This window comes from Lissotriton helveticus, chromosome 4_1 (assembly GCF_964261635.1).
Source record: "Lissotriton helveticus chromosome 4_1, aLisHel1.1, whole genome shotgun sequence".
In the NCBI taxonomy this organism is placed as follows: Eukaryota; Metazoa; Chordata; class Amphibia; order Caudata; family Salamandridae; genus Lissotriton; species Lissotriton helveticus.
This window is the reverse complement of record NC_136063.1, coordinates 1,273,820,508-1,273,836,639: the sequence shown is the minus strand read 5'-3', so window position 1 is coordinate 1,273,836,639 and position 16,132 is coordinate 1,273,820,508. Positions and strand designations below refer to the sequence as shown.

The window sequence follows — 16,132 nt, the reverse complement described above, 5'->3', positions numbered from 1 at the left end:
CTCTTGTATAATTTTCATTTTAAAGCCAGTGTTTCAACTATATAATTTAAGTACAAATGTACATGGTCCCCCATTTCATATGAGGCTATCCTCTTGAAAATGTATTTGTGTAACTGCATTCTGGAGCTGTGAAAACCCATTTGGATATCTAGAACCTGTAAGACTTGAGTCATATCCTTGCTGTTGATCAAGAGCCCCACTTCTCTAAGGGCTATAACACTACACCAGTACAATAAATAAAATGTACTAATTGGAACACTCAAGATGTAGCACTGTAAGAAAGTGGATTGTTAGTTGGGATGGCTAGGAGGCCATACCAAGTAATAGTGTCACTATTTTGTGTCAGGTTACAGTCAGGTTTCTTTATCAACCCTTTGCTCAGTCCTGTGTAGCTGTGGCACTGAGGAGTCAGGCTCACCTCAGAGGAAAACCAGTGTAAAGGATTTATTAGTACCAAAACAGAAATAAGAAAGAAACACAGCACAATAAAAACCCCACTCCTATTTATAAGAATAGTGTGTATGTGTGCGTGTGTGCGTGTGTGTATACACCAAAATAACAAAAAACAGATAAAGGGAACGAAGACTTTAATAAATCACTGTTGTTACTAATTAAAACGTTTTTAAAAGTTTGTAAATCATTGTATCTCACTCTTAACCATAGTCTGTGAGCTTCAAATGCAAGAGTCCAGGGCAAAGTCAAAGTTTCAGGCCGACTGTGATGGAAGTCATGGTCGAATGGAGGCGCTGAGTTGGTCCTGGTCAAGATTTTACCTTCATACTTAGAAACTTTTCAGATTCTTTTTCTGGACAACATTGAGGTCAGGGTGATGTTCTCTGCAGCTTGAGACAGGTGTTGGGCTTGAGGTCGACAGACAGGCAACGTCCAGCGGTCCGGTGAAATCTTGGTTCTCAAAGCCATTTGAGGTTAAACATGACCCAGCAAGTAGCAGTAATCTATCAGCCTTGGACTCTGTACCAAAAAAACATTATGTTTTGCCTTTGGCTTGAAAGTTGCAGTTCTCTGTGGAGAAACACTCTAGCACTGGCCAATGGTCCAGGACCTGGGAGGAATTTCTTGGAGGCTAGAAATCAATCTCACGGGCTACCCCAGCTGAGTCCAAGGCAAGTCCAGTGGCCACTGGTCAGGTGGACACTTTACAAGTGTAGGTCTCTTGAGTTTTTGTGTCCCTGAAACTTAACAGTAGGCTAGCCACCTAGCCCTTGGAGTACACTAAATGGTCCTTGGTACAAGTGGGTGCAGCCCAGCCCTTGAGGGTCTCTTGCCATGAAGTCGAAGGTAGGAGCAATCCTTCTCTCTTTGAAATCCTGTCTTGATCCAGCTTTGCAGCACATACAGTCTTCCTTGATGCTGCCTTTCTTTCAGAGGTCCACAGGTTTAGCAGGTGGAGCACTTCTTCTATCCTTTCCGAGTTCAGCAGTGTTCTGCCTCTGGAAGTCAGGAATGCTACTTTTATGTCAATTCCAAGTTTGTGAGTGGGGAGCCGCATGAGCTACAATTCCCATGGGGCAACTCTACACCTTCTGACACCATTTTTTGTGGGTTGGCTCCTTCTTCCCTGTGTCGGAGCTATGGCCAAACCCTTGAGGTGTGTCCAATATAAATACCTTTTCTGGAAAATTGGTTCTGGAACAGGTTTTCCCCAAAGGAAGAGATGCCAACACGTCAGCCTACACAAATGAGTGGGCAATCTCAGGTGTGCCTCACATTTGCATCTCAGAAGCAGTAGCCCCTTTGAAGCTGGGCCATCTGTGTCTTCGTCCTAAGCCAACCTGTCAGGAACAAGTCATACCTCCTGCCTCAGCAGACCCTTTGATCCCATTCCTGAGAGCACTTAGCACTTAGCACCTCCTGGCAGGAGGGCACCAGCCTTTCTCAGGTGACAACTGCTGTAGTTAATCCGCAATGACTACCAGAACTTTGAACAAGACAGCAGTGATTTTCTAAAGTCACATTTGCATTAAAAGGTACTTTAAATCGGACTACCACATTAAGTCTGGTTTATTTTAACAATTAATTTTGTACCTTGGTGTACAATGTTTGGTTTGGTGGTCCTAAATGGAAGTTAGAACTTAGTGCATTGGCTATTTTAACTCCATGTTAGCCAATGGGACTACAGCCTTGCTAGACTGAAAACAACATTTTAGAGTTTTCGCAGTCAGTACATGTCAAACATAAAAGGAACATGTACTTCTAGTTAATATTTAGCTCTCAGACCTTAGGGGTGACTTATAAATATAAAAAAGAAAGGCCTGGCTTGACAAAAAGAGCGTATTTTATCATATTTTGTTGGCATTTTATAAGATGCCAGACTAGACTACAGTGGCACATACCCTTGAAGTTTTTTTTATGAGTTCATATATTTTCATTACCTACTTACAGTAGGGCAGGATGATTGGGATTTGTTGATAATTAACTTTTGCAACAGTAAGTTCAATGGACTGAGGGACATTGTGGAGGATGAGTTAGAGAAAGCCCTTGTGGAAGTCTCCACTATCCACTCAAAAGCACTAAGGATTTACTGGATGGGTGATTTTAATACTAGGTTGTGCCACTTAATGGACAGTGCAGCCTGTGGGACAACTGATAGCTGTGGAGACCAAATGGTACACTTTAACCACTCCCCTTATGGGGAGGCACTGAATAGGATTTTAGTTGTCTGGGATATGGAGATTGAAAACAGTATAAATCACCACAGGAACCCTGGATTATACATTCAGTTCGCCCTCTACAGGTCCCACTATTGATTTTATTATTACATCGGACTCCTTAAGTGATAAATGGGTGGCGTTCAACGTTTTTAGTGATCATGCATACCTGACCTGTAACATCCGGTGGGTCATCGAGTCCCGCATCAAGCTAGATCCTTTACCATAGCCAACCTTGGCTAGAAACAATCTGTACATCTTAAAATGGGACAAGATGGTGGGATGTGACTTCCTCCATACTCTTCTTGTGGAGAAATATTCAGAGTTCATGACCTGCCTTAATGTAGGAGCTCCACCTGGTTGGATTCTAACAGCTTTTGAAGGAATCTTGAAAGGGATTAAAAGTAATCTAACATGCCATCGCAAGAAGGAAGCTAGGACCCAAACATCATGGTTTAATCACGACTGCTCGACAGTTGCTACCAAACTACATAATGCCTTATGAGTAACCCAGAGAGATAAGGGTTGTGTACGCTCCCTGAGCACAAACTATAAGAGAGCAAGAGAGAGAATAGAGTAAGAGAGCTAAACTCTAAGGCCTGGGAAGATTTGAGATTGGCCCATCCTCAGAAAGGACTCGCAGTTCTAGAGTGTGCTGAAGGCCCCCCATTTAAAGCAGGATGATGCACCGACCTTAGACTCACACATTGAAGAAAAAGGCTGGGTATCTCACTTCCGTGATATATTCGAAAACCCTGCTGCAATTTGTAACTGATCCTTGCTCAGAGGTTCAACAAGCTTCAGATGTACTATTTCAGGTAGAAGAAATAGACCTAGCTTTTTACCCAGACTAGCACTATGAAGGTCCCTGGACATGACAGGGTTCTGGCTGATATATTTCTGGAATCAAAAGTGCTCTGGACTCCACTATTGACCGTGTTTTTAATGTGGCAGTTAAGATCGCCCTCCCCCCAGCTCTTGGAAGCAGTCAGTTATTGTCCCCATCTACAAAAAGGGAGATAGGCCAGAACCAAAAACTACAGACCTATCTCCTTAATTGATAGTACAGCAAAACTAATGGGTGGGGTGCTCTTAAACAGGTTAGAGGACTGGGCACAAGAGAAAACTATATTTGCAGTATCCCAGTATGGTTTTAGGTAAGGAAAGGGCACTGTTGATCAGTGCCTAAACACAACCATGATTATTTCCAAATATACTCTAGCAAAGGATGGCCAAATATTCATGGCTTTTATGGTTTATCATCTGATTTTGATTGTGTATTGCACAGTAAACTATGGGCAATAATGGTAGAAATGGGATTGCCCCCCCGCCCCTCCCCATCATTGCTTTTATTAGAGAGCTGTACACAGGAGCAAAAGCATCTCTCCGGTATAGTAGGGATGGTGAGCAAACAAGGGCCTTTAATATCGCGAGCGCGGTAAGACAGAGTTGTGTGAGGGCTCCACTCCTGTTCTCTCTGCACACTAATGGGCTAGAGGCAACTTTGGGTGGCTCCACGAAGGACATTCCTTATATAAAGTCATCTCCCTTACCCATCCTCTTATATGTGGATGATGCAGTGCTCCTGGCTAGAACCCCGAGTTCAATTACAGAAACGTATTCAGGGCTACTCACATTATATGTCTAGCCTAGACCTAAGTGTTAACGTCACAAATCCTATATTTTAATTGCCGGTCCGCGCTAAGAAACTGTTTAACTTTAACATAGAGGATCGGAAAATGGAATGGTTGATTTATTTGCCTATCTGGTAGTAACGGTTTACAACCATTACAACAAAACTTTTTACCACGCAGTGCTGTTACAACGCAGGTTTTACTACGCATACCATTACAACGCATTACACTGGGGGGCGCTCTAGGATAGGGAATAAGTTTAATTTACTATCCAACACCTTCCCTACTATCCACGGGGACTGGAGTTGGAATAGTAAATTAAACTATTCACTATCCAGCACCCCCAAGTGTAATGCGTTGTAATGGTATGCGTAGTAAAACCTGCGTTTTAACATCATGCGTGGTAAAAGCATGCGTTGTAACGTCATACATTCGTAGTAACATTTGATAGCAAGTTATCCTGGAAAACTATGTTACTAAACAGAAAGGTCCTCGTGGAAAATAGGATTAGGTGTTTGGCTTACCTCTCTAAAAACTTGACTATAGCCCTTGCCAGAAATGTTACATATTTATTCATGGAAAATGCTGGAAAGTGCCACTTATCGGGCAGCGATCTGGGGAACTGTAGACCCAGCGCCACTCCAAATTGTGGAGAATGTTTTTTGTAAAAAAAACTGCTCTCACTACCCCGGTCTTGTGCAAATTACCTACCACATTCAGAACTGGCTGTACATTATCTCGAGGATGTGATTAGATTGGCTCTCCTGTTGTTATGGCTTTCTGTTTGGTCAAGACAATGCTTATAACTGAACTAGGTGATACTAAGGGACTGCTTAAAACTGAATTATGCCCATAAGATCCCTTGGTTAAACTATGTTAAGAACACCTTGATTGGGTTAGATCTCCATCATCTATAAGAGTTCGCCCTGCAGCATAACTCTGCGGGAGAGGAGTTGGCCTAACGGCCAAGGCGCTCGGCCTCGGACCTGGGGATCGGGGTTCGAGTCTCGGTAACGACGCCAAAACTTCCTGTGATTCTGGGCAAAACACTTAAGCTCCCCGTGCCTAAAAATGAAAGTGTGTGTCCTCATGTAAAAAACGTAACTTGTGCTATGTAAAGCGCTCTGATACCTGATTCGGTTCGGGTCTAGTTCGCGCTATGTAAAACTCTAAAATAATAATATAAATAAAGAACTCGTTTTCAAAGGTAAAATTAAAAAAGATTTTCTCGGAAAAAATGGCAAATCACAAATGGGAGAGAAACCTACACAAACCAATTATAATTGCATATAGCCGCCTTCCGACAGCTAAAGCACTATTACATTCCTATCTCTTATTTGTACGGAACCCACAGCACAGATACATCCTAATTAGAGTTAGGATTAACTACATTCCGTTAATGTGTCGTTTCCCAGCTAACACCTACACAGTGAATGACATGCCCTCATGCCCGTGCAATGGGAGAGCATACCACAGGAAAGCTTTGTTAGTTCCCATGCTACGGAAGTACAGTTTTACTCAATATAAGCAGCACTGCTCTTTATCTATCAGATTTCAGATCCCTCTGTGTGTTATTCCCTCGCATCCTACCCATGAGCAGTGGCTAGTAGAAGACGTCTACCTTTATTACTTTTTTCCTTTTAACCGATTGTTTTGTCCTACATTGATGAAGTTATGAAATTATGGCTTTATCTTACATGGTGTAATGTCTTTTAGATATTTTTTAGATGCAATGTATTTTAACTTGTTTTTATTTTTGTACTTTTTATGCGTTGAAATAATGCCAAATAAAGTATGTTAGCCTGACTGACTACAGTGGCAGGGGAAACGTCCATAACAACGCAGGCATGACATCGCAATGCTTTTACAACAAAACTTTTACAGTGCAAGTGCCCTTACATTGCATGCCCTTACAATGCATGCCATTACAACGTATGTCATTACAACGCATGCCATTACAACGCATGCCATCACAATTATAAGGTTAGTAATGGAGTATTTTAAGTTTTAGCGTGGGTATGGGTTTTGGGGTAGTTAGGAATAATAATTTTTACCCTTACGCTATCCAGCACTTTCCCTACTGTTGCACTCAGTGGAGGGGGAATAGTAATTTTTACCCCTACGCTAACCAACACTTTACCTACTGTTGCACTCACTGGAGTGGGAATAGTCATTTTTACCCCTATACTATCCAACACTTTCCCTACTGTTGCTCTCACTGGAGTGGGAATAGTCATTTTTATCGCTACGCTATCCAACACTTACCCTACTGTTGCACTAAAAGTATTATCCGTTGTAATGGTATGCGATGTAATGGTATGCGTTGTAATGGAATGCGTTGTAATGGTATGTGTTGTAAAATCATGCGATGTAATTGTAGTTGCGTTGTAAAAACTGCTATGTAAAAGCATTCCTTGTAACTTAACTTTAACTTTCTAGCTGTGGTTACACTTTGTACCAAATACAATAAACATATAGGTAACTTAAAGATGCTAATCAGAGATTAGCCAATTATACATACATTCTAATGGATCAGAGCACATGCACTGGGGCCTGGTCAGCAGAGCTTACTGCACTTCAGAATTAAAAAAAAACAGCAACATCTAGCAAAATATGGGAGTGTTGATGGAAAAAATTGACAATTTCCTTTTAGGCACCTTGCTGTACCATGCTGGGGCATTCTTGTGACAGCTGCCTTTAGTGATGAAAGCAACAAGGCACTTAATGCTGAAAAACCATTCCACACATTTACAGTTTCTCATATAGCACGCATATCTTTTCATATTCCCAAACGTCCAACCCAGTGTTAGCCAAAATCCTCCATTGAGCGGTCCATAGATGTGACACGATGAAAAGTAACTTGATATTTCTTGTTTTAGGCCGAGCATTCAAGACCTTTTGTATATACTTTAGTGTATACTTATTATATACTTATATGTGTATGTACTTTGTGGGCTCTGAAGATCAGCCCTAGGACTTGTCTGTTAGGGACTTTTTTTCTGTTCAAATGCTATAATTTAACTGTCTTAATAGAAAACGAAACGCAGAGGTATGTAAAATACCAGAATTGCTTTCTGCTTAGGGACTTTATTTTTAAAAATTTTCTGGCAACTGCCTCTATTTAACTTTCTTGATAGAAAACGACCATCAGAGGTCAGTAAAATACCAGAATCACTTTAGCATTCTATAGATTCCAGCCCATAGAATTTGTCTTACATGAGCACCCTAAAACAATAATATTTCTTTAAAATCTTGTATTTTCAGTGATATGAGCACCGAAGGCCCCGATTTAATAATAAAAACAGAGCTTTGGACTATACCATTTCCAGCTGAAAGGGAATATTTCTCTCCATGTGTTCCCATACCTAGTGTGTCAAGCAGTTTGGTGCTTATTTTTCCTCCATGTTAACCCCTTCGGTGCTCATGACGAGCTGAGCTCGTCATGAGACACGGCGCTCCGGTGCTCATGACGAGCTCAGCTCGTCATGAGCCGTGGAAGGCTCGCATGCGGGGATAATTCCCCTGCTGTGCTGAGCGTTCCACGGGAGCGGGTCTGCTCATGACGAGCTCAGCTCATCATGAGCATGCGGGCGCTGCGCGCGCCCCCCCGCCCCCCAGCACAGCGGGGGAATTACCCCCACACGGAAGGGGTTAAAGAACAGTGAATGTTTCAGCACCCAGGTGAATGTGCTCCATAGCTACATACATGTAAGGTCCCAAAGGCGAGACCGATTGCATTGCAAATGCTTGTTTTTACATGTTACGCCGTTTGTATGGTATTACAGAACTGTGAGCCATCTTATATATGCATTTTCATAATCCTTTCAGTTGTGTAGGCAGAAGCTGGAACTGTGCATTATAATATTATGGGCTGTCTGGATTGTGTGCTGTGCACTTTACTTGTTTATATAAGGTGGTACATTTTGGAATTCTATATAAGAGTTGTAGTGCTTGTTTGCTAAAATGATATTTAGATCATCTGAAAATATTGGTTCCCTAATGCCGGATGGTGAACGTGATCTAGATTGCCAGGGTGCAGGTGTTAACTCTGTGAGGCATATTTACTAGCCCCTATCGTCACCAGAGCATCACAGGTTTGGCACAGCGTCCAGGGCAGCTAACTCCGAAGCCCAGGGGCTCATGGTTGGATCGCTGGCACCAACGGCAGATCATCCCAGCACCATGTGACTCTGGGCAATAGCTTGCTTAATTTTCCTGACGGCCCCCAGCGCCTTGACACCCTTGGGCAATTGTTTGCGCATTACAAATACTGGACATTTACATTTAGTGAAGTTGTGTTGATGATGGGGCTTCGCCTTATTTACAAGGCAGCGCTAAGCCACTTAATGTGGCTTAACAGTGCCTTGTAAATAAGGCATCCTTTCATACTGAACTTAGAGTGAACGGAGAGGGCAATGGATGTTGTGGTGGGCGTTCCACGGCAACACCTATTGATTTTGACGCTGCCTCTTATTTACAAGGGTGGCGTAAATAGGAGGCTGTGCCAAAGTTAAGTACAGTGAATTGCATGTCCCTTCCTGTGCATAAACCATCAAAAAGAGAAGAAATGTTGCACCTTCTATGTGTGCTGCATTAAGCAGCGCACATAAAAGTTACAAAACAACCTTTCAAGATTGTTTTTGTGCAGGAAGGGAGAGCTTCCCCTCAACGCAGACACCCTTGCTCTATGGTGCAAGGGTGCCTGCATTGGCACTCTGCTGCTAAGTTTAGCGCTATCGTAGGGGGAAACGCAGGGCTGCACCGTATTCTTCTAAATATGGTGCAGCACTGCGTTTCTGAAGTGGAGGAGTGGGAGTGTGGCGTTAAGCCAAGGAGGCTAATTCCGAAGCTCCGCCACTTCATTGTAAATATGCCCCTGCATGTGTGGTGTTACATTAAGTAGCGCATGATTTTGGAAAGTCATGGTTAATCATGGTCGAATTCTGCTATGGAGTGATGTAGACAGAAATGAGCATTGGCATTTGATGTATGGAGTGTCTTGGTGGGTGTGAAGGTGGTTAGCGGAAATAAAGACTGTTGATCAACGAGAATATTTCAGTGCTTGCAGGGGTCTTGGCACATCTCAGGCTGAAGATTCTGACTACTGCAAGGTAGGTCCAATGGGAGTTAGTCGAGTCAGAGCCTGGTCAGGAATGCGAAATGGCATAGTGCCTGGAAAATTGGCGGTATAACTAAGGCTAATCGTTCCTTCTGGAAAAGTCACATAGCCTCCTCTGTGCTTCCTAATCTGTTTAAAATAAATCTTCAGGGGCAGAGATACTGAAAGGAATTAGTTAATCAAGTGAACAGTTAGTGACCTTTAAGTCAGCATGGTCAAAGTAGTTTTTATACCTCTGCAATAGTAGACATCTTCCTGTCAGGAAAAATATTTGCCTGCTGTGGTATTGAAAGAAGAAGAATCTATGGTGGAAGTTTGTTACACAGTAAATCTATCTAATTTATCGAGAAACAGCAGCTCTGTAGTTGGCTTCAAGCATATTCTTTGTCCTATTCTGCATGCCGAACATGACATCAACTTGCCTTGATGTCTGGTGTCCCCAGGTAGGTAAGGTACATCAGGAGCTAACTCATTTATTTAATCGTTGTTTGTAATCGCCCAGGGGCCGATTCACAGAACTAATCTGAGATAAAATCCTAAACTTACTACTTTTGGTATTCACAGAAGGCATTGAGAAGTAGTACAGTTAGGAGTCCTAACTTTACTACTACTAAATGCCTTCTGTGAATACCAAAAGTAATAAGTTCAGGATTTTATCTCAGTTTCGTAGTCGTAAAGTTAGGAATCCTAACTTTACTACTACTAAATGCCTTCTGTGAATACCAAAAGTAATAAGTTTAGGATTTTATCTCAGTTTAGTAGTCGGAAGTTAGGAATCCTAAGTTTACTACTACTAAATGCCTTCTGTGAATACCAAAAGTAGTAAGTTTAGGATTTTATCTCAGATTAGTAGTCGTGAAGTTAGGAATCCTAAGTTTACTACTACTAAATGCCTTCTGTGAATACCAAAAGTAGTAAGTTTAGGATTTTATCTCAGATTAGTAGTCGTAAAGTTAGGAATCCTAACTTTACTACTACTAAATGCCTTCTGTGAATACCAAAAGTAGTACGTTTAGGATTTTATCTCAGATTAGTTCTGTGAATCGGCCCCCCAGTGCGTAATTTGAGCCACTGGTTTCCGGTGCTCGGCACCAGCACTTGATTGCCATCACCGGTGCTAGTGACAGTCTGCCACAAGGTGGGGCTGTTTGGCTAATTTAGAGATGGCCACAACAACAGGTAATTACTAATTCAATATATATTAAAAATGACTATTACCTGCTGTTCAAGCCATTCTTATAGTTATGGGAGCCTGGACTAGTGCAAACTGTCACACTTTTAGGAGCTTAATGGATAGGAGTTGTGTTGTTACTATCATTGGCAGCATGGCAGGCGCAATGCGTGGTGCAAGCTGCAGTGGACTGCCGAGGAGTGCGCTGGCACTTTTTTTATTTTTACAAATTTGTCACTGTAATCACCTATAATAAGCAACATCTGTTTTTGGTGAAGCGTGTGGTTTTGTGTCACGCAGCTCCTTATTTCTCCTTTTCAGATACTCAACATTTTGCTCCTCCTGATGCCTCTTAGCTCGGAAATGTCGGCCCTCCAGCCCTCGGGCTTGGTGGACCGAATCTTCAGCCATATTGATATTCATCAGGATGAGTTTGTGCAGGTAAGTGGAGCAACATATTAACTCCTCTTCTCTCATAAATTCCAAGGAGAGTGAAATATGTGTCAGTGATGACTGGTACTGCATTCACTCCTTTGTCTGTAAAGGAATGTTCCCCAAATTTTTTAAATATATATATATTTCTTTATTGAATTTTCAAATGACAATTTATTATAGCTTGCAGTATAATAGTCGAACATTGGCAGGCACACTGTGGTATGGTACCCAGAAATGTTTCTTGAGAAGAACAATCACCAAGGGAGGGCAACTAAAGTTGTCTGTCACATGGTAATGGTAATTGCTAGCAATGCAACTAATATCGAGTTAGTTGTTTTGGTTTTAAGTGCAAAGGGTGATTTGATATCAGTATATCGAGATCGATAATACTGACCTCTAATAATATTGTATCCGCTACATCACAAAGTAAGCTCATATTTACTATATTTGTAACCTTCCTCAATAATTGACTTGCGATGAAGAGGTTAAGTTAAGGCAGTGAGCACTATTTGATTACCACGAGATATAACGTGTATTTGTGATTATATAATTAGCTGCTAATTGCTGTTATAAAACTCTTAATGGTGGAGAAAGGCAAAAGTACATGCCTGGTATTCATGGCCCTGAATGCCATTTACACTAATTGCAGCCACAACATTATATGCCTCAGTAAGTGATTTTGGGTAAACGTATTTTCATACTCTTGCATCTGACTCAACTTATCCGTGTTTCACCAGTCACAATGTTCTAAGTGTTGTCTGGTGGATGTTGATTTCCCCACTGACATTCTCTATTTTCTACCGAATCCTGTATGATTAATTTACCTGCAAGTAGTACTCTTAAAGATACCCTAAAACAATTCTTAGGAAAAATAAATCACATGTAACAAAATTACTCTTAAGCATTTTTTACAAAGAACCATTTACCTGTCTGTTTTGTGGTTCCAAAATGGCGATGCACCATTTAAGATTACAATTATTTGATTGTTTGTAAAAACCATATCTTTATGGGTACCAATAGATAACCCGAATCATTTTGCTTTCCTCAGAAACTGAAACATTGGCTGGCCATTCCCAGTGACTCGAGTGACCCACAACTAAGGGGAGAAGTTACACGAATGATGAAGATGGCGGCGGAGGAGATCACGTCACTGGGCGCTACGGTTCAGCTTGTAGACATGGGCTTACAGGAGGTACAGTTTAGTCACTATTTGCTGGAGTTTTTCAGGAATTTCCCATCTTTGTGGATACCACATGAAATGTATGTTACATGTCATGAGTGCAGTAATAATTTAGCAAATTGACAGGTTTCCTAGCTCATTAGAAGAGAGCATTACTTATATATTTTGAAAAGGGATAAGGATAGGGAAATGCTTCTGGCCAAGCATCAAAACACCCAAATGTTTGCATATTTTTGTTGTGTAAGAGTTTATGAACATGTTTATGCTGTTTGCTCTTTTGTTCGCCAGTCGATCTAAAATCATGTCTCCATTCCATGGATATTTTCACCTTCCATTTTGTGAATAACCAGTGACATGGGCCCTACTACTCATTTCTTTGGACCAGGACTTATTTCTTCTTCAGATTTTGGAAACAAATGGAGAACGAATGAGAAAGACAGGAAAACAGAGAAAAAAACAGGGGTGAAAAAGAACCTGCAAGCATGAGATAAAGAGACAAGAGGTGTAGGGCACTGGAAGAAAGAGGTATTAGGTGAAATATGCAGAAGGCAGTCTTGGTCTTTGCCAACTACATCATTCAGAACTCACCACATTGATAAACTTTGGGCTCCTGCACTTATCTTTAAAAAAAAAAAATTTGCATTAGAGTTGTCCGTAGGGTTGCGCAGAGATTATGTCCAAAGAGCGGTACAAGCCTGATGTCTCAAGTTTTTTTTTACACTAATATCTGAATGTGTGTGGTCTGATCCCTACACAATTGTATGATAAGGCAATTTCAGTGTGGCACTAGACCCCATGATAGATTTCATCAACCAATACTAGAACCCTACTGCTGCAGCAAAAGCGATCACACTGATAATGGAACAACATCAGTCAGTTGATAGACGTTTGGTGCATTGGAATTCCCAGGGTCGCGAGTGTATATACCACCAAAGTATGTGGCGTTGCATTGTTGAGAATGGTTTAGAGACTTCTTACCTGAGAGGCATGGGCATGGATACAGGAGACTGAGCTACACCAATGTACAATCTCAGATCATTCCCCCATATTGATGACTTTCGTGATTCCACAATGGAACAGGAAGCAATATGTGGGATTTTCCCCCAGAAGCGCTCTTGGATTCCATCTCCGCCACTGAGGTCAGGTGTGGGATTACATAATATTTCAGATGATATGCACGATCTGTGGACAGGGCAGGTATGCTGTAGAAATCTTTCAAAGCATCTATAAGAGGAACCTACATCTCCAGGCATGAGTAGTAAAATCTATCAGATCGACCCTCCAGACACTGAAACAAGCGAGTGGAGAGCTGGAGAAAAAATACATTACAATGCAGACATAAAGACAGACTCACACAGACATACTCAGCAGATTAAATATGCTCCTAATAGAATACTAGGAGACTGTGGCCTAAGAAGTTAAGTATTTGAATAAATACACATTGTTTAGACATTATGGGGAGGGGTGAATGGCCTGGGAAACCTCTAGACTGCCTTATACTTATACTCCAGACTCCTAAGGAGATGATTGTGCCGATTGGTAGGACTGGTAATCCGGTTAAGGGTGCTGCTGATATATTAGCAGTGTTTATGTCATGATGCGCCCAACCATATATTGTGAAGGAACTCATGCCTTATATGATGGAGCTGGTGTTTTCAGATCAGTCTGTGTTTATACTTGGATGCAGCAGTGCACAAATCTCCAGACACTTTCGGCATAATACATCGATTTGTCCCCAATATCTGGCCAACACCAGAATTCTTACATGCAGAAAAGGGGTTTGACTCTCTTGAATGGAAATCCATTTACGCAGTGCTAAGTGAAGTTTGGCCATTGCAAGCAGTTTATCAAGTTGATACTTCTATTCCACTCTGCCACCAATGCCCAGGTAGGACTGCATTATACAAAAAAGTGATAGATGGAATGCTTGAATTAATCTCAGCCTCTGTAATTACTCGGGCCGCATCCTATACCATCGTTATTTTGCACACCATGTCACCTCAGTTTGGATCCATTCATATGCAAATTAGTCTACACCCTGCTCCAATGGGAACAGTACAGTCCCAAGCGCCAAGCCAGGTCCTAGCAACATAGGACCGGGTTTACCCTAGTGAGGGCTCATCAATCAATCAATCAATACATTTGTAGAGCGCACAACTCACCCGTGAGGGTCTCAAGGCGTTGGGGCGGGGTGCTGATACTGCTCGAACAGCCAGGTATTACTTGGTTCCAGTGACACAGCGTGCACAGAACACAGGTAGGGGCATACCCAGGTGAGAGGAAATGGGAAAAGATCAGACCCTATTGTATTATCCATTGGCACTAGGAGTGTATTGGTTAGAGTCTCTCGACATTTTTCGAGGGAACCATGTGGGACTAGCTGTATAAATGATGGAGCCCTAGACACAAGTCCTACATTTGCATGGTACACTTTGTGCGTGCATTCTAACAGGGAATATCTATTCATATCTATTCATATGTGGCATAAGGAAAGACCTGTCAATCATGATGACAGGCTTGCATGGGCCTTAGGTCCTCCACCCATCGAGTCATGCATGGAGCGTCGCTGCTTCTGATGGCATGGTGTTATTCCAATGAGAATTGATGAGGAGAGCATTGGAAGACTAGTGAACGAAAAAAGAAACCTTTACTGTTAGATAATTCCTGGTTGAACACTGCCTCTTTAACCCTCGTTTAGTTCTAATGGTGGGCTGCCATTTTTAGTAGCCTGGAAGGGAATAGACATCCTGTACCAAAATAGTGATCACTTGTGGCAAAAATGTATAGCGACCCCATTACTGCATATTTTAGCATTTCCCTGCATGAGTTAACACTGCAGTAAAATTACGTCACACCTTACAAATTACATGAATCAATACCACCAGCGTCAAGAAGCTAGAAACAAATATTGCCCATTTGTTAGTAGTGCTGTACTCTAAGACCCTAATCACAAGCCGTGGCCAGCATAGGTAAGTGCAGTGGGGCCTATTCCGTCATCTGTCGACTTCTGCCCCGCCCCATCCCGCCCCACCGCACTTACCTACACCTGCCGCAACTTCTAATTTCACTAGAGGTGAGGGATGAATTCCAACCCATTCACTAACCCTTTTTTGCATTAAAACACTGCTCGCCTCAATTTTCTCCGGATCAATATCAGCATGTTAAACCTTACAAATGTTACTAGGAGTAGCAGCATATTGCATATTCAGATATACAAAGAATTTGGTGCAAAAACATCAATTCGGCCTGTATGTCCCCAGTTTTCAGAGGAATCCTCAGAATTAGCGGTATATTTGACATTCAGTAAATATCCGATATTGCAGTGTCAGCATTAACCAGGTGTTAAGAATACCTCACCCTTTTCTACTGAACTGGTAATTAATTAGAGAGTAAAGCCTCAGGGTGTAGGGGGCGTTTGCATTTTGCATGTCAGAAACAACCGCTTAGGGAATTTGTTAATGAAGAAGAAAACGTTTAGTGTGTAGCCACTTAAAAGATGGCAGCCATGAACCAAACTTTCATTGCTTTCACAGGAGCCGCAGTGGTAATGGCCACTGTGATGGTACAGAGATCACTGCAGGGCGAGCGATGATCTTGTAATTTGGCTGGCAGCAGTCTGGCCAACAAACAGGCCAACAGACCCGATTAAGGCTGCACATTCCTGATTGTAAAGTGAACAATGGGTTAATTTGAGCTGTCCCCAGCCTGAAATTGCATTTGCTTCATTGTATGTCATTGGAAAAAATGAAGTCCTCCGATTTTTTTTCTCCAAAATCTATCACTTGCCTGTTTCAAAATGCTGGTTTGTTTGGGCCAGGGTGGCAGAGGAGATGACGTCCACTATCCTGACAGACTGCTGGCTGCCAGCCATTTTCTAAATCAGGCCCATAATCTATTATCTGATTTTCCCATTTACCTATTAGT

The 16,132-nt window shown here is 41.9% G+C and overlaps 1 protein-coding gene across 7 annotated transcripts in view; it reads left to right on the top strand.

The window, feature by feature from the left end:
* LOC144829072 (beta-Ala-His dipeptidase-like) overlaps window positions 1-16,132 on the top strand; it is a 392,817-nt gene that overhangs the window by 149,490 nt on the left and 227,195 nt on the right. For 5 of the 7 annotated variants that reach the window (XM_078687840.1, XM_078687838.1, XM_078687839.1 and 2 more), the window contains 2 exons: window positions 10,915-11,034; window positions 12,077-12,220. In XM_078687840.1, the coding sequence (XP_078543966.1) occupies window positions 10,915-11,034; window positions 12,077-12,220 (264 nt within the window). The remainder of the gene's footprint in view (window positions 1-10,914; window positions 11,035-12,076; window positions 12,221-16,132) is intronic. The other 2 variants (XM_078687841.1, XM_078687842.1) reach the window with 1 other exon arrangement.